Genomic DNA, 25,300 nt, shown 5'->3' on the forward strand with positions numbered 1-25,300 from the left:
ATGTGTGCTGTGATGTGATGTGATGTGATGAAACTGCATTGCGATGTGATGTGTTTTCCATTTTCCTCTGGGGGTTCATCTGATCTAAAGTAACTGTCTCACACTGACAAGAAGATACATCGCTAACAATCAAATAATGAAATTACAACCGCCTCTGATTCAAAGTAAATCTATTAAATCTGTTTCAGAATAACTTGCTTTAAGTCAAGGACGATGTCTTACAAAGAGCAAACCAAAAGCAGCAGAGTCAAGAAATAAACACTGAGTATTTGAATAAAAAACAATGCGTGTTCAACAGACAAACGGCTCAAGTCAACAACATGGACGTCTTCCTTGACTCGTCTGTTTTTGATACGGCATTTTCAATGAAGTCGTGCCTATTTATAGTTTGTACTAAACCACTTCTCTCCGAAGAATGTTCGGAGTGGATCTCAAAGGTACGATTTTCTTTTTTTTTTTTTTTCAAAAACAGGTCAGCGTAGCCCATGTTTCAGGTCATCGTTGAGCTCGGAGGGAGAGTAACTGGGTCGAGTTAGAGGGTCGGTGAGAGACAGACAAGTTATACAAGAAAGTAAAACAGAGAAAAGAAAGTAAAAAGAGTACAAAGGGGTTTTGTTATTGTCCCGGTGATGCCTGGCAGCACTTTGGCAGGCCTCAGAGTTGACTATGATACAGGCTGACTCAGAGAGCCAGGCGTGGAGCTAAGGGCAGGGCAGGGCAGTGCGGTGTGGGGGGAGGGGGCCTGGGCAGACAGTTTCGGGCTGAAAGGCTGTGAAGTGGGGAAATGGGGCGAGAGGAAAGGACGACAGGGAGACAGGCAGACTGCTGTTGGCGGCAGAGGAGAAAAGGAAAAGGGTTGGTTTTTTTTTTTTGGTTCAGAAGTGGCCGTGGTTGTGGCCCTGGCCCGGCTCTCCTCCGTGGTGCCCCCCCTCTCTGTGGCCGTGCCTCTTGTGCTTTCTGCGCTCCCTCCTGCCCTTGTGGTGGTGGCGCCGGTAACGGTGGGCTCGTCGGGCTGGTGGAGCAAACGGAGCAGAGGAAAGAGAGAGAGAGAGAGAGATGGTGAAATAAAAGAAAGGGCAGACGAATTATTAAAGTGAAGAGATGGAATAAGAGGAGGGGAAAGAGTGGAGACTCATGTACGAGGGAGATGAATCACTGACAAGCATCAGAGGCATTCAGACGGATAGTCGGAGGGAGGTGAAACCAGGTAAGAGGCGAGGAAAAAGGGATCAAAACGCAGGAAGGTCAAAACCACATGTTCTCTGTAGAGGGTTCAACTGTTTCTACACTGAAGGAATCTGTTTCATCTTGCCTTTAGCAAGAGCACACTGAGCTAGCCACCCACTCACAGCCTCAGTATAAGCTTGTTCCTGGGGTGTACTGCCAAATTAGGTTGCTCTGTCCTTTTCTGGCTTTGCCAACAAAGAAATGTCGCCTGCAATGAATGATAACGACACTATAACTCTGGGCCATAAAAACAACTCTATGTTCAAAGATAGAGAGTTGTTAGAGAAATAATTCTTATCACTTTCAACAGCGGCCACGTTATTTCAGTATTTCATCATTACTGTCACATTGTGAGCTGAGTGAAATGAAATACAAATGCAGTTTGTTGAATATTTATACATATCTACCCTTTATATCTCCTCTCTGAAGGAGCAAAAAAAATTAGGCTGAAAAGTTATGACATTTATTCTGTCTATTCTGTCACTGTGAGTGAGTTCTTTAAAATCATTTTAGGAAAAATAATGTTTATTTTAAGGCTCGAAGGAGATAAGGTGTATGAGAGTGGCATAATCGATTGTTATCACAGGTTTCAGACACTAAACTGCTCTAAAATATGTGTTTCAACCATGAATGAGAGACCGCAGTGACACTGCAATGTCATCATTTCACTCCATCTGAAAACCTCTGTGGTCAGATATGAGAACATTTGCCGCACTCGCAAGTGTTTTATTATTTATGCACACAGGCTCTTGTTTGAAGTGGAGTATAAAAGTCATATTTCACTTTGGTTGAACATTTTTAGTTATTTTAGCAAACATCCTTTTATATTTAATGAACGGTCATCTGGTTTTAAAAAGTCTAGAAAAAAAATAAATAAATCCCACCTCAAGCATAAAGCACTTCAAAGGAGACCCTACCACTTCTAAGTAAGCTCAGGGGATTTAATTCAGTCTGCAACCACAGTAATCTTTTTGCTTGCAATTATTAATAATGAGAGCCGGGATGGCAAGCCTGAACGCGCATGGTGACAGCAGCTCCCCGGGGCAGTTCATGGAGGAGGTTCGTCTTATGGACCTATGGTGATGTGCATACTAAAAATAAGAAAATGTAAATGTGGAAATGACCTAACAAATGGAAATACTGCTTAAAGTCTTGTTGTCCGCCACCTCGCTCTGTGAACATCCTGTTGTGCAAAACTCACATTTTATGCAGATGATTTTTGGCCGGTCCCACTTGCCGTTGGCGCGACACTTAGCGGTGGGCACATGGCGCTGCAGGAAGCCGTCGGCGCACTGGTAGCGCACCACAGAGTGGATGTCATAGTGGGAACGCTTCCGACCAATCAAGAAGGCGTTATCCACGGTGGGCGGGGCTCCACAAAGCACTGTAGGGGCAGGGAAAGAGACAGACCAGACAGAATATGAACCACTTCTGTTGACTTTCACATCCTCCTGGGGGAGAAGTACATACAGTATGGTTTTCACATCAGTGTGTATCCTGATGTCTGATTTTAGGGCACACACAGCTCCAAAAACACTCACAGCACATCAAAATGTGGATTTAGTGTTTGCGGGACAGCGTGTCTGTCCAAGTGTGTGAGTGAGTGGGCGGCTGTCAAATTAAAACAGCGTTTTAGACGCTTAAAGAGTCGAGGCAGAATCAGAAATGTTTACACAGGCTTAGATGGAGAGAGGACTGACACTCTGGTCAGAGACTGACAGGATGGACAAGCCTCAGGGAGACACTCAAACAACTTCACAGATTTAAATCTCCTGTCAGGGGCTGCCACTCTCCCCGGTGGAGGCAGCAGGTGAATTTCTAGTAATTCTGGTCCCTAGATGTCCCAGTCCTGCCGCTGAAGCACCTCCTGCCTTGCAGCATAATGTGCACCAAAACCGTAGACAAGTTTTGAGTTTCTAGTCATCACCTTGAATTGCCATTTCACCCATGATAATCTTTGACTTGAAAATTAGCTGGGTGGACAATAAAGCAGTTATTAGTCATTACACTGCAGAGAGCCCATTATCAGATGGTCAGAGGTGGAAGAAGCTCTCTCACTAGTTCAGTGCACTGCTGAGGATATTTCAACTGAGAAATAAGCTACAACTATGTCGGGAACAAAAGGAGCCGAGTTGACTTTGATAGAGGAAACACTGGAGAGAACACAAACTGCTTTTTTTTCTTTTCACAAAATTTTCTGTTGTGCAATGAAAAACAGCTGGAGCTGTCACACAAAAGGCAGGGGAGGCTGCTGCCACATTCCCAGGGGAGCTGGATGCAAAATAAGGTATATCTTTATATTGTGGATCTGATTGATGTGTTTCTTTGATGAGCATCCACCTCTATTCTTTTATTCCTTGTTGGAAGTCTGTCCATCTCATACTGGCGGTAAAGGCGCAGGTGGGGCTTATACTGTTAACAATGGCTCTGTTCTACCAATTTTATACCGATGCAGTGCAGCAATTCAATCAAGTGAAGAGTTACATCCGTCACATGTCTGCTGTGATCCACATTTTTCCTCCTGGTCAAGCAATGGCTCTATAGCCCCCCCAGGAGTGTCCACCCTCAAGCTTAGTATGCGCTCTAGTATAATTTACCTAAGTAGTATAATTACCTGTTTTTTACTGGGTAGAGTCACCGCTCTATCTTTGTACAATCTAAACTGTTTTAAACTGCATGTGTTTGTAAAGGCTCCTGCAGTGAAGTGGTTCATCAAGCTATGACAAGTATCGACAGTGATCATCACAGACAAACATCCATTGTACCACATATTGAGACGATGTCCTGCACTTTGGTTGGCTCTAGTCTTCAAAAGTTAGACCACTGCAAGACAGATGCTTTCCTAAATCTGACTTTTGTCCAATGGCTGTGGAGAAATCAGGGAAGGCTGCCATCAACAACTGCACTGTAGCTGTCAGAGATACTGAAGCGTTACGGAAGTGTGCGTTTGAAAACAGCAGCCTCAGCACTGCACTTCTGCACTTCTGCCATCAACAGGAAACAAAGACAAGATCAAGGTGCTAATTGCTGCTTTCTCACTGACAGGCTGCTCGATCCTAGAAAAATTATCTCTATAACCTCAACACAAATTAAAAAAAAAACTGAACTGAAACTTGGCCCTCTTATAAAGTTATTTAATGAATGTAATACATGTTGGAATGTATTTTCCTATCATCATCATTATTATTGTATCTTAACAACATTAATGTTAATTAATGCACTACGAGCACAAGATACTTTGTCAAAATGTTAGACTACCTCTCAGCATTGGTAAAAAACATTCTCTTTGTCCTACTTTTGGTTTCTGGGGATCTGATCGCCCTATACACAGTGCTATTAGCTTACCCAACTGATGCCAGTGGAGCTACCAGTCCTGACCTCTACACAACTCGACAGAGGAAATAATAAGAGCTGGCTAATGGTCTCAAGGGCTACGGGTTGTGAAAATTTATTGAGGCGGAAAAAACGTCCATGTTGCCCCTATCAAAGGTACCCCAAGTATTTTGCAAACACCAGAATCTACCAGTGATTGCACCCTTGAAAGTGATTTACACAGTCCAGTGCTAAAAGTGGTCATGAGAGGAGAGGATTTAATCAGCAATCACAAAATGTTCACAATCCCTCGTAATTCCCTTGTCCATGTCCTAATACCTCTTAAATTCTTAATAAGGGAAAGCAATGTCATTAACTCTGATGAAAGGTTTAATGCCACATTTACAGTTTAATGTGTTGTGGAAGGAAGGGGCAATAAGCACTTCCCTCCTCACAATGACTGACTCAACACAAATGGAGGGCTAAAAGGTAGTTTTCCATTAGCCCTCACCTATGTACACTTGAATGATTTCTCACAGCAGGAGCAAGCAAAGTCAGAAAGTATAGAAGTGGGGATAAAAGAAAATGTCACTAATCTCAGAAAAAGCAAATGGAACTGTGATTTTATCGATACTTTTAGTCAGAAAAGGTCTTTTGTAGAAAAAAAAGCCTGAAGGATGGAAAGGGCTGCTACCGAGAGAGGAACTAGGTTTTTCAGAAAAAATGTACTTCAAAGTACTACAAAGCTGCTTCTCAATCTTTTAAGCATCGACTTATATTGTTAAAATACAAGTGTGGATTTCTGAGAGACCGCTGATTATCTAAGACTAAAAGATTTAGCCACTACTGGCATCTCTGTGTGTCTGATAGCAGATCACACACACTTTGTCAGACTTAGATGATGAGATTATCTTATAGATCCTATGTCTCTAATAATGTTTACTCTCTCCTGCTATGGGTTGTTTTCTGTGTACAGGCTGTACACATTACTGTCAAGATGGTGGCTATAGTTAAAACTGAACTAATCAATATTTTACATCAATAATGTATGAAATTAATATATTTAATGTGAAGGGTGTCGCTCCTTGTGTCTTCTCTCAGCTCTACTCAGTATCTTAGCATCTTTTGTTGTTTCAGTTTTACGGCCTGTAACTTAACTGCTGAGGTTAACTCTCATCAGCGATGTTTCAAGACACAGCAGACGGTTGTTTTCAGTGAAAAAAGAGCGACACACTGTAGCTTCCTGCTCGGCACTAACCGGCCGAGCCAACAAAGTTCGCAAGAAGCTGGTGACCACAGCGGAGCACTGAGCGGCTAAAGAGACAGACATTTTTCTCTCGCCAAGACTAGAAGCTAAGAGGAGGTTACTCCTGCATGCAGGTTACGTACAGTATGTGTGCTTTAGATGTATACTTGAAAACAGCACGTTTCTAGTGGTATTTTCTGTCACTGTGTGCCTGTGTCTGTGTGGCAGGGGGTAGTCAGTGTGAATCAGGGGCACGGGGAGAGCTACAGACAGTTAGATGCTGGTTCCTCTCCGCACTCCATCGTGGCCTCAAAGCATCCGCACACCTATTGCCAATCCTGTTAGAGTGAATCAGAGAGACATGAAAGTGTGTTCATGGTTCATTCTCACCGAGAAGCTACTGGGAGTGAGTCTTACATGGAAACAGAAGACCTGGACACAGTCAGTCATATTTATTAAATAGCAAATTGCAGCAGTTGTTTGTCTAAATGTTTGCAGAGGTACCACTGACAGCCAAGACCACCTGAGAGAAAATGTCTTTTTGATTTGCAGTACTGTATACCCCACTGTGTAGCAGGCATGAGGCACTGACTAAAGGGAGAGAGACAAAAGTTAGGTGCACAGTCGGATTTATTCAGATTTTATTTGCATCAGAGCAAAACGATTTAAACTGTCACGGCAAGTAGAGCCCCGCTGCCAACAATAGCGTTAACGATGGCTCTGTTGCAATTAAGTGTGTCAGTAAGCCATGCCACTGAGCCAACATGCACATTATATTAGGGCTCTTAAACTGACACACTTGACTTCCTTATAAAAGGAATAGTTCAACATTTTGGGAAACACTTATTTATTTTAGAAGACGATTGATAGTACTTTCATGCCCCCGTTAAGTATGGAGCTGGAGCTAGGAGATGTTTAACTCAGCTTGAAGACTAGAAACAGGGTCAAAATCCCCTGAAAAAAAAAATTGTAGCTGTAGAAGAAACTACACAATAGGGCTGGCAAAACGGTTCATCTGCCCATCCAGAACCTCTGCATAAAAAACCTCACAGTGCTGACAAATCACTACTCCTGCCATGTAACTAACGTAAATTAATGAGCTTAGAAGGCGCTGATAGGTAGAAAATAAACATATTTCCCACAGTGACTAAATAAAAATCTCGCTGGGCACCGTCATTGAAGTGAGAGAGCAGCTCCTTAGAGGTCTGGGGGAGTCATGGACTGCGCGCACCTCCCTGAGGAGGATGTAACTATCTGTAGAAGCAATGTCTACAGAATGACAAGATTGAGGTTCTTCTTCCTTTCCTTTTAGTCTGTGACTGGACATATTCATCTCCAGCACTAAACACAAATGGAAGGATTATTATGATACAGGAAGTATGAATTTGAGCTCTGCACAGGGAGGGCATCACACAGAGACCCTCCCTCCTCTGTGGCTTCCTCATGCTCAGATGAACCTGTCTTTCCCTCTCAGTCCCTTCGGAACAAAAATATCAATTGTCTGAGGGGATTGTGCAGTACACTAGCTGAAACACACGCAAAGTGCAAGCTAGCTGGGTGGGAAGGAGTCTGGGGTTTGTTGTCACACTTTTTTACTCTCATAAGAACTGCTCATCATCAACACATCTTACAATAGTCATTCCTACATTAGTAGGAAGCTTATGGACTTCGGCTGAAATTGGCATCTCTTTCATTCTTATAATTCATTTTAACAGCAAGTTATCAAAGTAGCTGTTACACATTGTGAGTGTATGGGGTCAGTTGTCCCTGTAGTTAGTTACAAAACATTTGCACCTTTAAAAAATTTTTTAAGCTACAGACACCAAACCAGAATCACCATCTCTATAATATCCAGTGTATTTGTTGTTTAGGCCACGGACGTGAATCATTATTATTCTCTGTAATGAGAAGTAAAATGAAGGAATTTACACTTTTATCAAAACCATAGTTTCATAGCAAATCATTCTGAATATAACATTATTGGGGCTGGTTGTGTAATATACACTGTGACAACCAACCCCATTCTCCCCTTACTCAAAGACATAAAACAAGTTTTTTCTCTTACTTTCAAAATACATTTCAGCATGACAGTTTTACTCTACGACGTGTATCCAGCAATGATTACATTACACACCAATGGACACATCAACTGCTCAGGGCACTGACAACAGCCTATCATTTCCCAAAGCACTCTGAGAGCGCGCCGAGCATGTCATGCAAAATTAGATTTCATGCCTCTGTACATAATAACCCATCAAAATAATGGAATAATTCTCTGATACTTACATGTCCTGTTGTGGCTGAGGTCCTTCTCATGTGACTCTCTCTTCACCAAAATCCAAATGTGAACGTATAAATTGATCTGTGCTACTGTTTTCCATTAAATCTATCTAATATATATCTGTTTTTATGCCTCGGTGACCAAGCAATCAAATTATCTTGTTGGGAAAAGTCTGTGTTCTGTTGTAATGAGATGAAACCACAATGGCGACACAGTGCATCAGCTGGACAGGTCTATATTTTTTTCAACTTTGTGCAGATATTTAGCTGAGTAGATAGCTCAAGGTGAAGTCTATGGCAATTTTTCAAAAATCAGCAGATTTAACAAGGGACAATATGTGTGTGATTAATGATTGGAGGCTTGTATAAGTGGATTGAGAGAATAATCTGTGCGATGAGAAATCTGACCATTGGCTCTTCAGATGACAGTCTCGCCTCTTTTAAGTTGCATGAAAAAAATCATCACTATCTGAATGACACGGCACCCCAACTGGCCCCTGGGTGACTGACTAAGGTAACTGATACGTGCTCACGTGGCGCTGTTATCGCCTAATCAGGCCTAGGGGCTGCTGATGAGCAGACAAACCGATCACATGAGCTGCGAGCATTGGAAACCAGGTAGGGAATACTCAGCATGGAGCTGACAAACTCCGCTGATAAGACAAGACATTACATGAGGTTACCCAGAGTGAAAAAGAGGCTGACGGGGAAGAGATGGGGAGATGAAAAGATGCTTGTGATTGTAACTGACTGATTAAGGTCAGAGGTGGGCTGGATGCTGGGGACTTGTGACAGTGTGAATTAGAGATGGTGCAACACCTTGCTGATGAGGGAAATACCTTTCCTTTCATACCAGAATACATCTGGGTATTTCAGGAGATACACTTGTGGCCTGGAGGCTTTACAGTAGACGTGTGTTCTATACGCTTGTGGTTTCTGACGACAAACCATCTGTTAAAGCTCAAACAACTGGCTTAAATTAACATAATGAGCATTAAGACCTTTAAGGCTTTTATATTAAAAGTCATCCAATATTCAGTTATGAAGAGTGATGATCTACTTACAATGAAGTGCAGGAATAACCTTTGAGAGCAGCTCGAACCAATCAGACACAAAGATTCACCCCACATCTGCCCTTCATTCTAAATAAATCCTTACATTTTCTCAGTGATGTGAATGAATAAAATATATTTACCATTTGTGAATAGTCATATCTATATCTATATCTAGATAAATGCATTGTTATATCTATTGTATTTGTGAGTAGAAGTAAGAGTTAAGTATTTTTATCTTTCACTTAAGTTTTAGCGGTGTGAAAAATATAGGCCCACATCTACAGCTAAAACAGAAAGCCGGTCCTATTGAAAGCTCCAGGGAAAGTTTGGGGATTTCAGCCACCAGTGGCTTCTCCTGGCGTCCCAGTATCTCCGTAAACCAGCCTGTTAGTCTCCACCCAGCCGTTAAAGCATCTGTCTCCTTGCCATTGGTCATGGGTCTGACCTGTATGCAAATGTGTGGCAAAAATAAGCTCTAATAGGCTCTCAGAGGAGCATGTGGTGGCCTAACTCAAAACTCACAAGAAGGGCCAGCTGCAACGGGGGACATCATGCACAGATAGCAAGATATACGGGAACTTAACCAACCAAATATGTTCGTTCGCCTCATTTTGCTGAGTTTCCTGGACATATAGCAGAAAGCACTTTCTGCCCCATGACGTGTGTCATCTTACTATAACAAAGCGTTTGGCAGAGAGAAGAGAACTGTGATATGAGGAGTGTGTGGAGAACTTTTTAAAGCTGGAGGATGATGAGAGGATGGAAGAAGGAGTGTTGGTGAGCAGTAATGACTGTGAGTCTGAAGTACGTAGACTGAGAGAAGAGGCTCGGTGCTAATCCCTTCTGCTGCACAGGCATGTATAATGTAAAGTGTGACATACCAAGGATGTTCAGAATCCCCTGAAGGTATGCGCTGTCAGTCTCAACAGAAATAGGCACTTGTGAGCTGATTTACATAAAAAAAACAGTTTTAAGAATATTTTGTCACCTTTTCTCACTTTGTATCTTGCGATTCTACTTATAGGATTTCAGACTGACGAACCGACAGCACAGCGAGGTTGTTTCTCCTTTGCCCTTTTTCTCAGTCTCACTCTGCCTAAATCTGATGCCTCTCGCAGCCTCTTCCTCTTTCTCAGTGTTCCTCTTTCACATCCTGCGACTCTCTAACCTCTCTGTCAGTCATCTTAATCACCTGTTGAAGTTACAGCATACTCCATGCCACCCTCTCCTCTCCTCTCCTCTCCTCTCCTCTCCTCTCCTCTCACCTGTTCCCTTCTTGCAGACGTAGGGCAGATTGTAGTTGCAGGGCACGTCGTTCCATTTGCCGTTCTCATGAGCAATCATAACCACACAGTCTTCTCCTCCAGCGAAGAAGTTGTCTGGCTGGTTTTCACGCCAGTTCTCATATTGCTGCACACACAGACGCCAAGAAAACAGACATACAGTTAGACAAAGGAAACCCGGGAAATCAATACTACTCTCCCGTTTTAAAGTCGCTGATCACGTAGTCTACTTTTTTTTTTAAAAATAGTAAATTCTGTGCGGAACATTTGATGTTTGATGTTTTTGTGTTGAATATAATGACGGAAAATGAGAACACAACTCTTGACAGCTAAAAATGTCCAACCAGTGAATTTCTAAGTGCATCATTGTCAGTAAGAAATTCTGTAATGCAAAAAAAAAAAAACGGTCATGAAAATCTCTCAAGATACAAGTAAACAATGAGAAAACAAGTTCACTGGGATGGACGGCTCAGTAAGAGACAAAAAAAGACACAGCTGCATCCTCACCAGGTCCATCTTGTCAGTCCACTGAAAGTCGTCCTCCACTGTTCGATCATTTAACCCGATCCAGGTGTTGTCATGGCTTAGCCCTGAGGAAGAGGGAACACACAGAGTGAATTAATACAGAGAACTCAGACATACACAGAAAAACGTCTGAGATGTAACAGCTAAGAGCATAACACAATCTAATACAAAAATGGAACAAATATGGGTCTAGAAAGTTTCTATAAGGGTGAACTAAGGCATCTCTCATATGGTCTCAACAGAGAGGAGGCATCTTTTACAGAGAGGTTGTTATAAATTATTGTTCTGGATTGCAATAGATTTCACTACATTGTGCCCAACCATGTACACTATATTGCTCTGTGGGTAAAGTGCAAAATCAACCAAGGCCAGAGAGTAAGTTTAATTCCTCTAAGAAATGGATGCACTCATGGGGCTAAACACACACCTAATAAAAATGTCCACAAAGAATATCCCAGCTTTTAATCCATGTATGAGAAAAAGGCTGGATCCTACACTTTCCAAAAATGCAACCAATAGATTTTTTTTTATCAGTCCACCCGTGTCCAGTAAATTCCCACATCTTTCAGATCTGACACCCCCAATTTTTGACGCAGGCTTTCTATTGTCAGGATTATTTACTCAGACTTCACAAGGCTCCTCCACAGTCATGGAAAACATTTTACTTGTACTGTTTTTATAGTAGCGCTCCCTAAGACCGGTAAACTGAGCGTTACTGTGGCTGTGTAGTCGACGGAGTGCTCATTAATGTTACATATTGTGCTGTAGGTTATTTTCCTTTAGGCAACAGAATCCACACATGAGTCCTGGAGCTGAAAGGCGGCTGACAAAGCTCTGAGATCGTCTTTCTCCGGCCTCAGCTGAGAGATGAACAATAATGGAGATGTACTGTTTCTGTCTCTGATGCACTGGTGATGACATTTTTGTTCGTGTGAAAGGATATTTCACTAATGGTGTTTTGGGTTAATCTCTTTTGTGTGTTTAGGGCTGTCTGTGTGCACGCTTGTACAGGCGCGTGCGTGCGCATGCACATATGTAATGGAATTTCAATCATGGTGTATCTGATTAACATCATTACAAGGCCCATTAATCTTCCTAATGGCTCTGATCCCCTTATTGCAGGGGTGGAGACGTCCATTTTCGAGGCAATTAAACACACTTTTTGGTAACTGTGCGCGTGTTGAAGATGGGTGCTGGATGGATATCAGTGTCCTGGCTTCTGTCTGAGAGATCAAATAATACAGTGGACTTGCTGCTGGTGATCTGGCCCTTTTAAAACACATGTGGCTGTAAAGCACTGACATGGGAAGCTAGGCTAAGATTGAGGAGATGAAGGTTGACGAGGCATCACAGACAGACTGTATGTGTAGTTGCTTGGTAATGCTGCCTGGCACGGATAAACTGCTCTCAAATATTTAAGGCCACAATGAACCGCGGTAGACCCAAAAAAACAAGCGTGCCAAACAACATTTGCAAATATTTCAGGTCAGCGTGCTTAGAATATCAAATGGGTGGACTCTGCTACACATGGCAACCATTGAATCTAACAGTGAATCTTAAAATCTGATTTTTCTAAATTTAAGAGTGGAAAAATCTGCCCATGGCATGAGACAATTTCATATCTTACCCACACAAAGCAGCAATAATTTAAATTAAATCAAGCACCATTTTTGTCTTGATACCGGCCTTATTTAATCCGCTTCATCATACTGACACTTGTGATTTCCTTCACTAGACACAAATGGAGTTACCTCACCCTTTTGTTGGGATGTTTCACCTGTTTCAAGACAAATCACATCCTTTGAAAGAATATGATAGTATATTAAATGTTCTGTCACAGACACTTACGTCAGCGTCTGTAGCACCATTTCATTGCAACAAATGGTGATACACATTTATTTGGCTGAACGGGCTCGGCTCCTGAGGGTGTTTTTCAGTGGGGAGCGCAATAAACTCCTTCAAGGGCCGTTCAGAGCAGAACCAGACAGACATTTATCACTGAGTTATGGAATACACATAACGCGAGAGCTGCCATTGCCAAGTATGGTAATAATAGAATTGTAGAAGAAGGTAGAACAGTAGATATCAATCAACAGCCAGTAAAAGCAGTGTGTAGCCGGACAGCAGAGTGAGAGCTGGTAAGACTATAAAGACCATGTAATTGTCATTATTTAAATTAACTAGGAGCTTGGTTAAATTCACTTTACACTTCCATTCTTCTCAGCTTTCTTCTTCATAGAAACAAGGAATGTGAGTCTCCTGGATAATTTACAATTTAATGTACTGTAGGTTCCTGATCAGTCCATCAGTTCAAATTATTTCTAACAAATCCTCTTTTTTTGTCCAAGGTGCATATCAAAACCATTGCAAATTCGAAATGCGTCTTTATTGCAATGGGGAGCAAAAAGCCTGCTGAAACACTTGCCGAAGAAATCTGACATTGACCTATAATCTGAAACTGAACTGATCTGAGCTGCAGTAATGTACGCAATGCAGTGTATTGTCAGGTTTCTACAAGGATTAACTCAGAGCGCCAAGAAAGAGCAATCATAATGAGCATTTAGCCAAAGACACACAACAGGGCCTTAGTTCAAGCTTACAAAGCTGCTTGCATGGCTGTAGACTCTATAGTCTGTTTACTGAAGATTTTACAAGGAGAGTTTTATGCTCCAACTAACAGTTGGCTAACATTGCAGAAAATGAATAGGACTTTTAGTTACACAACACTGCATGCCCAAACTTATCTGCCCAATTTAAGATTTCCTGCTGCGTAATCGGTTCAGAAAAAAAACACAAAGAAACATTTACATGGGCTGCACTGTCTGTGCCAAGTGTGTCCGTGTCCTCTCTTTCTCCTCAACCTCCACCCACCTCTGATGAAGTTCTGCTCGGCCAGGCTGTGGATGCTAGCCAAGTGACCGCTGTGCTCTCTGCAGTCCTTCTCGGCATCCTCCCAGGTGTGTCTGCGGCTGAAGTACCTGTAGCAGTGGCCGTGGAACTTCCTCCACGTGTGCTCGCAGCCCTCGGTGTCTGCAGGTGTACAGGGGCGTTGGGAAAAAGTTGGAGGGTGTAATTGAAAAAGACAGTGATTAGTCAATGGAAAATCCATGTGGGAAGAAAACTGTGGGCTTTTTAATAGTTAAACACCCACAGCTGACAGATGCAAAAAAATAATAGCATTACACAGGGAGTAAGGAGTAGGAGGATTTGGACGAAGAAGAGGGATATGGCCATTATTTCTTAGAATTAGTAAAGTCTTGGTAAATTCCCCTAGCAGCACACAAGATCTACATATTACTCTACCCCTCTGTCTTTCTTTCCTTCCTTTAAGTGCCCTTTACGACACTCCTCTCTGTCTCTCTACATCCCTCCATCTCTCTCTGTGTCTTCTCCTCTTTGATTTGACTTGGACTTTTAATCCACAGCAGAGGCAAGCCAGCGGTGAGACAGCTTAGTCCAGTGAAAGGGCGTTTTAATCTATTCAAATGACAACAATCCTTAGAAATTGCTTCCAGTGCACAGCGCTCGCCTGGTAATTAAGCCCTGTCACAGTCCTGTCAGCACACTGGCTCTCCCTCCATCCCTCCCTCCTTCTCTCCCTTCATCTTTCTCATCTATCGCTCCTCATCTGACTGAAGGGGTTAGCTGTGTGACTGTGAGCTGTACATTTCAAATGTGATGTGTGTGTGGCTTTCGGTTCCATGCTGGATTGTCTATGTGTGCCTCGATGCGGGTGTGCAAATGTGTGTATGTCTGGAAATGTGGAAATATATGTGTGGTTGCCGAGGTTCAGGCTCGATCTGTCAGCTAAGCCACCTCCAGTTCCCCCTCACCCCCTCATGTGCCCCCTCCCTCCCTCCCTACAGTGCAAGGATCAGGGAAAAGGCCTCAGCTTTTCCTCCAACAAATCTGAAGCGACACCAGTAAATTGGGCAGTGCAAATTGGGCCGTATGGGGCCCTGCTTAGTATGCAGAGAGATGCAGTTTGGGCCGCGGAAAGAGGAGCAAGAGAGGAGAGGAGAGGTTGTCCATTATGAAAGCCCTTCTATACTGTAATTTGAAATAAGGGCCTTGAAACCTTAGCACTACATTGAGAGTGTAAGTGCTTTTCATACTGTTAAGCTCTCCTCCATTCACTATGCTGATGAAGTACAATGACACCATTTCACAAAACGAAATTCAGTGGGTCATTTCAAGACTGCCTCCCCAGGTGGAGTTACATTTTGCCTCTTAGAGTGAGATTTTGCAAATTCATCCTCTCTCTAATTTGAATCAGTACATTTGCTAATTCAACATGTCTTTAAATATATTTTCTCTCCCGAGGCTCCATGCATTAGCTAACAGAGAAGCAAAGCAAGTGCCTCCATTAGGCGTAAAAAGTGACAAACACTCTTAACACATGATGTGTAAAAAAAAAAAAAAACCCGCAGTGTGTTAACCCTGCAACAGCAGGTTGCAAAATACTTGTGTCTCGTTCGCACAATGTCACTGCTTTGTCACGTCTCATACAGCAAACTAGAGCTCTGACAGGCAACCATTTCACACATGCATGTTGGATGCAGAGAGAGACAGAGACATGAGGACTAAACAGAGTGCTGTTTGCATACGTCTGGGAAATTTATTGAGGCAAGTGTCTGTCCGGGTTAATCACTCTTTGATGCTCGGGTGCGATTCATTGAAATTCATCACTGGCCTGTTTGACACGCAGTCAGTCCCATACAGTAGCCCTGGAGAGAATGGGCGCCCTATTTATAGAAGCAGCCTATTTCCACTCTCACACAGTGTCACAGGTGGTAGATTCAGTAACGAACCTCAAAACTAAAAACTTAAATACTGTCAAGTGGTGAAAGCTGGCATGTCATCTTTTTTTAACTTGTTGTTTGATCAGATACTTTGTGATTCAAATCAAAATGTGTCCAGTTTTAGAGAATTTCACATAAGCAAAGGTTTTACATGGCCGCTTGTTTTAACAAAGTCAGCTTTTTGTTAATAAAAGAAAACAAAAACAGTTTTATATTTCAAGTAAAGTATCAAAAACTATTATTTTGGTACCCGTGCCCAAACTTTGTTATTGCATTTTATACTAGTGTTGGTAAATTTCAAACAATACCATGCAATACATGAGCAAAAATGGGTTTAACTGAGCTTGATGACTACTACCTTATTCACAACAACTGCGACTGCTCCAGCGTACACAAAACACGGATCAACTAATATTCACAAATAAATCTTTGCATTTATTTACATGTGAAATGAGGTTTATCACATCCTGGACATTTTGAGAACATAAATCCACATCAGGCACATAAAAATATGACCAAAATGATGTAAAAATGCATTCCTGTCATTTATCTGACTAAAGCGAATTTACAGAGTACTTACCAGTGTTATTAGAACCATCTCAGAGTTTTGCTGTTGTACTACTTAAGTAGCACTTTCAGCAGATGCATTTCGTGTCCCCAAATCAAGAAGCACTTCGTGATTTGTCCTGACATTTAACTAAAAGTACAGCAAGAAAAATAGAAACTCTTGTGTTCCAGCTGCACGAGACAATTAGTTTGTTGGTTCGTCCAATACAAAAGCTTAGTCCCTGAATACCTCTTGAACTTCAGGTCAGATAATCAGTGGGGATATTGGATTGCCGCCTTAATGCTATTCTTACTTGATCTTGTCATGTCTTCTGAGCAGTGATGTAAGTTGCTCTGACGATTATTGTAAATGCAAATGTGGAGAATTGCTTCATTACTTGGCCTGCTCAGATTTCTCCTGGTAGTCTGGGGAGTTAATCTGATGACCTCGAAGCACGCTAATGACATGAAACCCAATTAGCCACTTTAACATTTTCAGCCTCCTCTGGGTAGCTCAGTGGTCTGCCCTGTTGCCTTAACAGCAAGACGAGCGAAGGTTTTACTTCCCATTCGGACTGACCTCTTCATTTTGTAATAGATTTCCTTCCACTGTGCACAGCGAGAACGCTAATCTGCTCATACTTCTGAGTATCTGTCTATTATGCCCGGACCAACTCAATCCCTTCCTCCTGGCAATTGATTGGATCATGATGGAACAACTGATGGGAAAAGAAATGGGACTCAGTGGACAATGTGGGGGCAGGTAGACGACCTTGACTTTGGGATGACATGGCTCTCCTTTCACACACACAGATGCAAATACAGGATAAAACAGACTCTATCAAGCTGAAACTTGGTGTTATACCCCAAACAGCAAAGACCCAGGTGATGAAGATCCACTCTGAAACCAGCAACCCCATCATCAAGCAGAGCACTGTACTCATATACGTAGGCAGTATTGTGAACATCAATGGACGTAACAAGCAGGATCAATAGGACTAGGGTGGTGTTAAACATTCTCAGGAAGGTCTGGAGCTCAAAACGCATCTCAATCAACACCAAAATAGTGAAGCAAAAGTCCAACGTGAAGCTGATGATGCTGTATGGATCAGAGACATCTAGTCCAACTAAACTCACAACAATCAGGCCACAAACATTCATAAACACCTGCCGCAGGAGAGTACAAAACATCTGGTGGAGAGACAAAGTAAGCAATATGGACCGTTGATTTACAAATTTGAAGGAGAAAGTGGAATTGGATTGGACACACCCTCAGGAAACCTGCCACAAACGTCTCTCGACAAGCCTTGAAATGGAACCTCAAAGAACAAGCACAAGAGGTTCACATGTCTCATTGGCCTATGTTCCCTAGAGGAGAAAAGGAAGTAACTCAGTCACTTAAGAGAAAGAACTGGATACATATTAGTAACATTTAGTGAAGATGGTTTTATTCAAACTTTTCCATTGCTTGGAGATTAATGAAAATCCTTTTGGACAAATGCTCAGCTGACACTTTGGGAAATTCATAATACCTTGAAAATAACTTGGACTTGTTTTTACAGATTGTACAGATAAAAAAAGTGTCTTTTTATGCCGCCAACGCAAAGATTAGTACTGCGACAAATACATTCTCAGGAATATCACTGTTGACATTCTTTACAGATAATGAAAAGCACAAAAGAGATGGAAGATCTATTATTGCAGGTAACTGTTAAGCTCCTAATATACAGTATAGCTGCCTACATGTTCATATTACGAGTAGGAATAACCTGTCACTATGTAAAGTACCATGTCTTTTGATGTGCAGTAAGGTAATTTTTTTCCCGAAAACTTATTCATTTTGCAAGTATTTTTTTTAGCTTACAACCCTAATTAGGAACGTGGAAACAAAAACATTATATGACAATCCGTGAAACCAGAAAATGAAAAATGAAATCTCTCTCTATCTCTCTTTGTCCCACCATAAGGACATGGTGACCAGTGCAGGTTGTTTTCCTTTGTTTGTCGCAAAATACACAGAAATAAGTTTCAGGATCCTAAAGACAGTATTTTTCTTTTTAAAATGAAAAGACATTTAAAGAAAAGTCTGTCTTATGTTGGAAATGCTCACAGTTTCACAGTCCTGTTATGTCTGGTCTTGTGGGACCAAAATCAGTCGTTTCTGCTTTAATTTTCTCTCCTGACTACTAAGTTGCTGTTTCACTCTGTCATCAGACCTGGTAGCTACCTGCTCAAAATGTTTGCCCACATGGCAGCTGGTACATTGTATTAGCATCGGGAGTGGGTCCAGTTTGGCTCATGGGGGTGGACAATGGGTTGTTATCTACAGGAACAGGGACAGGAGAGTCAGGGTAGGTGTCACTGAGACAGAGAGAAATGCACACACAAATACGCACGACTAAAAATTAAACATCCACCCCTCCATTGAATCACACACTGACTGCAGTGGGTTCCAGACTGGCAGTCGGCCCAGAATCTGTATGCGCACAAGGCTAGTGCTGACCACATTAAAGCCCTGCCAATGGCTTTAAAACAGGAACGCCAAACAACACACACAAATGCAGACTTGGTTTGATTCCTGCTTGGGCTTTTCGGTCATATATGAAATAATTTGACGTCCAAGGAGGACAAAAAAAACTCAAGACAGACAAGCTAAGTGCATCAAACACTGTAAACCACAGAGTGGGAGGACAGAAAAGAGAGAGAGAGAGACAGAGTGAGGAAATGAAGGAGTCACAGAAACAGACTGACGGAGAGAGAGAGACAGAGAAAGAGCAGAAATAAAAAATAAACAGGCATGTTTTCTCCCTCTCAGATCTTCAGCCTAGTCTCTGCTGATTTCTTCTCCCACTTGCTGACAGTGAGGCTCAAAGCCCGACATCACATCAACCTCTTCAAATATTTAGACATTATTCAAGACGTCTTCTTTTTCCTGTTTTCCCTCTGTCAGGCTCAGAGTGAGGGTAGGGGGTATGTTTCAGCGATTAATATTCCCACAGACTTTAGTGAGCGGCAGTTAGGATATAAAAGGCCATACACTTCCAGCTGACTGATTGGGTCGTTTATCCACATCACCAAGTGATATTTCTACCGCTCGGCTTTTTTAGATCCCCTGAATGATGAAACGGTGTGTATTTGCACGAGTGTGTGCGCTGCCATTTTGCCTCCTCCCCGTGTGACTCTTTGAAGGCTGACAGCTCAGTGTGCCATCTGCAAGAGGGCAGATGACAGCAGTCCAGAGAGAGAGGCAGTGAGTGAGAGAGTGAGAGACACAGAGAGAGACGGAGACGAGGGAGGTGACAAAAGGTGAGAATGTGAGGAGAAAGCGAGGAGACTGTGAGAACGGCTGTGGAATTATTAATGTCTATTATGAGTGAAGTGTTGATTAATGGAACATCCTAATAGTATGATCCTCACAATTAGGAGTAATGGATGTTACAGTAAAACAGCTACAGAGTGCAACATGAATGACTTTTTGCCAGTCTGAAGGCTCATTCTGCATAATTAGCCCATAGACGTGTCTTTGCAGATTGATGCTGATGGAAGAGGTAAAAGTGAGGGCAGCACAGGCTCTTACAGTAAACAGGCAACAAGTCGGTCCAGTGTGTTCAAATGGAAACAGTGTGTAACTAGTGTAAGGTGACCACAGTACACACAAATTGGCATATTTGTGTATTTCCACGACCTGCATCTTTTTCTGTATTATTCTAGAAGGAGTAATGGACCCTGAACGTGAGGCTAATGCAAAGTGAGCATGTTTCTTCATGTGAGCAACTTGCTTCATCGGGGAGTTCGTGCTGCTAAAAGTAATAACTTTTTTCTGTATTGAGTAGTGTATTGGGATTACAATTTGAAATTCAGTCATTATCAATTTAGTTATAACGATTAATAATCCCAGTAACGCTCCATTGCTTAGACAGTTTTGGAGTTGACTTGTTCACAGACTGCTGTGAGGTGTGTTAGTTTGGTCCAAGCGGTCTTGGGAAGTCGGTTTCTACCAGAAGAGGAGTAACTGTGTGCTTCTCTGCAGAGCTGCATGCGGTCAGTCACTGGTGCTTTAGGTGTTTACGGTCAATAAATGCCTCCAACTTGTAGACTGGCTGCTTGTAAAACCAAAATGTCAGTGACTGGTTGTAGAGGCACTGGAGTGGGATGGAGCTTGGTGGAGTAACAAAACTAATATACTGGGTTAACATAACTGATTACTGTTTCTGTTGAGTACTGTAATTACATTTTTTTTTTTTTTACCAATATTTGATTAGTAAGTGTTTCTGATTTTCAAATAACGTGCCCAGAACACTAGGAATTAAACTCCAGAGCTAAATAAGTACTTAAGCACATCTGTGTTAGCGTTCCTACCAAGTCTGAAAAACAGTGAGCACACTAGGCTCATTAGAACAATTAGCAAATAAAGGCCCTTTTCTAGACTAGTTGGGATTCTTGGAAGTCAGCTGCACCACATCAAAAACATCAAAATGGACACATTGGTGGGCAAGAGCCTGTGGTTGAAATCCAGGTTTTTTTCCTGAGTTCCTATAAAGGCTGCTGCAAAACCTCCTGTGGTGGAAATAATCTTGGGATGACAGTAAATGAAAGACAAGAGGAAGTGCGAAGGTACAAGAGAGGCTTCATAACTTGGCCATCACAGCAATTTTCTTGGGAATATCAGAATGGGGAAATACAGGAGCAAGCTAAACCTCCACTTCGGTTCAAAGTAGTGTTTTCCACCTCTCCGTTGGAAACATTCACTAATGAACAGCGGAGGAACACAGACTCTCCTCTGTCCCTCCATCTTTCGCTCTTTTTACCTACGATAACACCTGCTCTGATGCTTTCTCTTTCTTTCTTTCCTTCCTTTAAGTGTCCTTTGTGACACTCCTCTCTGTCTCCCTCCATCTCTCTCTCTGTCTTCTCCTCTTTGATTTGACTTTTGGATTGGACTGTTAATCCACAGCAGAGGCAAGCCAGCGGTGAGACAGCTTAGTCCAGTGAAAGGGCGTTTTAACTGTTTAACTTTTTTTCCTGACTGAATTTCCTTTGCTCAGGAGAAGAAAATGACAGTTGCTTCATGAACATTGTTTAATTAAGCACCTTGAATGAGAATAAATGACCCTCTCATCTCTCCAGCTTTCCTTCTAGGAGGGAGAATTGGCCAGTGGTGAATATATAAGAGTGATGTGGGAGTGATGTTATTCCATGTGAACAGCCTCTGACAGGCTTAGGCAAAAGTTTTGGGATATTTTATGTGTGCACCTGCCTGTGAGTGTGTTTTGTGTGTATGTGTGTCTGTCTGTATTTCTCTCTTCAGGAGCCCACTGTGGGCAAAGTAAACCAAGAAGCTTCTTCTCAGTCTTGGCACGTGTCCCTCTCGATATGTTATTAGAACGCATGAATCTTCATTAGCATTAATAGCCTCTAAAGACCCGGAGGATGCACAAAAATTAATTTTGAGCTGAGCTTTCTGCTGAGTTGCCAGTTTAGAAAATGGCAGCCGACACAGGGACAGAGCAGAGAGATACTGCAGCAACGTTGGCGATCTGAGGCGCCTCTCTGTCAGCTCTGTCAACCGCACACTCCAAGAACAAACATATACTATAAATTCAACAAATAAACAAACAACTATGTTCCAATATTAAACAGCAAGCTGCACCTTGAAGATCACAAGTTCATCCAATGTGCTCCATGTACTGTGGCTGAACAAGACTGTAGAGAGGAGATAAGCTTGGAGTGACATATCTAATTGACCAATGGGATTTCAAGAATAGACACCACTGACCCAAAAGAAATGGCACGATAAAGGCAGAGTGACTGACACCTATGGTAGTCTAAACCTGGTCTGAGCCCGAATCAGCAGAAACCTACATTGTAGCTGTATTCCAAGCAAGAGTAGCAGAAAAAGGAGAGGGGTATAAATATAGTAAGACCATTCACACTTTTAAAGTATGTCTCCACTCAAAAATGCACAATTACCTAAAATATGTTATTCAAAATGTCTCTCTTTTTGTCCTTTCACTATATTTGAGTCCCTAATTGACCCACGTTTGGTGGAGACCTCATTTGAAACCCAACCCCATCCCCGGACGCACCATTGGACATTTTTGCTAAATTAGGCACATGATATATTTAGTGCCATTGTTTTCAAAATTCTTGCTGCCTACACTAACTGCACATTGCACCCACAACATGGTTAAAAGTATACTCCACCGATTTAGCACTGCTCTCCCATAAAATTGTCAGACCCATCATGAACAGTGAAAAGAAAAGCATAAAAATCGATGCAGCAGAACCACAGATACCATCTTTTGTCATTTCAAGCATTTTTCTTAATTGTCAAAACCTGTCACCAACATTATCCACAATGCAGCTCAGCTGCTGACAATCTGGTCAAAGTGTGTTATGCAAGAAGCTGCTAATGCAGCCTCAAGCTCATGGCCACAAGCGGAGACGAGGACTGGGCTGCAGAGTTCTGGTAAGGTCACGTCTTTCTAATTCAAAATGCCCCCATTTGTTTCATTTTCAAACTTGTCCTCAGCCCTAGCCAATGCTGACTCAGGTGACATCACTTGAGGACATTTATCAGATTTTGCACAGCTCCTTCTGGAGCCACTTAAGGCTTTACACCTTATAACTTTGTTCACACATGCTGTATTACTCAGCAACACCTGCAAACACGCTTTGATGTGTGAAACCAGCACACTTCCCCTTTAAGGCAAGAAAACCAGAAAAACTGTGGTTGGGGCAAATAAACTATGGTTGTGATATGGTTCTGTGGTTTCAGTTATCCTCCATTGTCCTGCCCTACATAAAATATAATCGTCACTACAAGAAAGAAAACATGCACATGTGAAAGAGAAGGTAGGCTAGATTATGAAATTGGATGAGTTTGAGTGAGAGAGTGATAAAAAGTGCACGGTAACGGCGTGACAGAAGGACTGCATCTGGTGCTTTCGGAAACACTTCCCACTGCTGTTAGTCAGCTCAGTCTGCTCTCCTCCTCATTAGTCTCGCTGTGTAGGCTACACTATCGTCTGCTGCCTGCTTCCAATCTGCAGCACTGGTGTTGCTGTTGGCGTCAACGTACTCAAAAGTCTTCGTATCTGCCTGCCCCAGATTCACCCACCATCCTCTTTTGGGGGGAAGTTGTGCTCTACTTTCCTTTAGGTTCTCTTTAACGCTGTCTAGTTTTTGTTTTCCTGTCAAATGCAATTTTTCTACAGTGTGTCTGTGCATGCATGTGTATTGTGTGCATGTTGGAAAGTGTGTACACCAGCAGTATCCCATGCCAGTAGAATGAGTGAAGCATCCTGCCTGGAACAATTTGACTTATAGTGGATTTCCATTGTTTTCAATAGATAGTTGTGGTGTATAATGGTCTCACTGCACTGTCTGAAGGCTGCTAACCCCACCAACACACTTCCAGGCTAAACTCATTAGCATGCTCGCCTCTGTGTTATCCTGTGTATGCTGCTCAACCATTAGTTGCCTGTCATACTTGCCAGTAACAGCTGTGCAGGCGTACTGGGGGGATTTAGCAGTTCCCCCCCCACCAAAACCAAAAGTCAGATAAAAATGAATAAATATTAATGATTTATGGAACGTATGGAAACAGGCTGAGGAACAGAAGAAGGTGAAAGAGAAGATGGATATAACGCTAGCCTTGTTTGTGAGTTACGGGTGAAAGCAAACATATTCCTCACAGATAACCAAGCAGCAGCCAGACACCTTGGGATTAATTAGCTACACAATCCTTTCAACACGGGCTTTTTGTTCTCAATTTGTAGATTATTTGTTCTGTTAGGTAACAGAGAGAGAGAGACAGATAGAGAGAGAGTCAGAACTTATTTCCTGTGGATTGTTTTATTGTTTTATTAAGCTGGTTGGTTTGTAACAACGAGAAATTGCACCCAACTGTTACACCGAGTGAATGACTGCCATCAAAGCTTCTGCTGAATAAAAAGAGAGGAAAGAAATCTTTTGATGTTTGGAATGGTACAGGAGTAGGTATATTGAGTTTTGTTTGTGTGTCACCGAAGTAGAATAGAAACAGCAAATGGGAAATGACTGTTTGTTTATGCTTTTGTATTTCTATTTTTTGAGGAGAAACAGTGAGAATTTTTTTGGGGGGAAAGTAAGGATTATTTGGTTGGTCCTCATGTCTTCAAAGGGATGTTTGAGGGTGTTAAGGTAAGGGTTGTGTTTGCAGGTTAGGGACTGAAGAATCCATTGTGTCAACGAGGGTCCTCACAAGTAGAAACATATGTGTTTGTGAGGCTGTGTGAAGGTCTCTTAGCGGAAAGATCTCCAACTTCTCAGCTCTAAGAAACGTTAAAGCATCACAAACATCCACACGCGCGCTGTCACTGTAAAACAGCAGATGCAGCCTGTGCAGACACACTCTAACACAGCGACACACGGATACACACACACACACGGATACACACACACACACACACACACACACACACGGATACACACACACACACACACACACACACACACACACACACACACACACACAAACACTCTTGCAGAGTGTGACAAAACCTCCTGCGGTGCACCAGAGATGAGAGGCACGAAAAGATGCAAGGAGTGCAGGGAGTGACAGCAGAGAGGTAGAGAGAGGAAAGAAAAAAAGGAAGGCAACATGAAACAGAGGTGTCTACAGTAGTGGAATAACAAAGTAACTAAATCACACTTAAACATACACATTATGTCATTTTTCTGCCTAGAAAGACTGAAGGACATAAATCGTGAAGTGAATGATGGATAAAGAGACAGGCTGGGGGAAAGACGCTGATGAGAAGAAACCAGCTAATGCCTACTCTGTCACTTTTCACTGCAGTCAGGCTCAGAAAGATTTGGTTTCTGCTTCCACTGATTAGGCAGCAAGCCAAAAAAATAGCAGGAAAGAATCAGCGCTGGAACGAGAGGAGACTGGCTGATGTCTTTATTACTCAAAACGCAACTGCCTTTTCAAGAAAAATCCAGTCAGTGCTGATACAGAACTGTTAAAAAAAAGGAGGA

The 25,300-nt window shown here is 42.3% G+C and overlaps 1 protein-coding gene across 1 annotated transcript in view; it reads right to left on the bottom strand.

Annotated features, from left to right (window-relative positions):
• Positions 1-875: 875 nt before the first annotated feature.
• The window catches only part of ncanb (neurocan b), a 94,912-nt gene continuing 70,487 nt past the window's right edge, over positions 876-25,300 (bottom strand). The window contains exons 11-15 of the mRNA XM_070832165.1: positions 13,800-13,958; positions 10,911-10,993; positions 10,386-10,530; positions 2,429-2,611; positions 876-1,012 (exon numbers count right to left, since the gene is read on the bottom strand). Coding sequence (XP_070688266.1) covers positions 876-1,012; positions 2,429-2,611; positions 10,386-10,530; positions 10,911-10,993; positions 13,800-13,958 — 707 coding nt within the window. The remainder of the gene's footprint in view (positions 1,013-2,428; positions 2,612-10,385; positions 10,531-10,910; positions 10,994-13,799; positions 13,959-25,300) is intronic.

Source organism: Pempheris klunzingeri, chromosome 6 (genome assembly GCF_042242105.1).
Source record: "Pempheris klunzingeri isolate RE-2024b chromosome 6, fPemKlu1.hap1, whole genome shotgun sequence".
NCBI classification, from domain to species: domain Eukaryota; kingdom Metazoa; phylum Chordata; class Actinopteri; order Acropomatiformes; family Pempheridae; genus Pempheris; species Pempheris klunzingeri.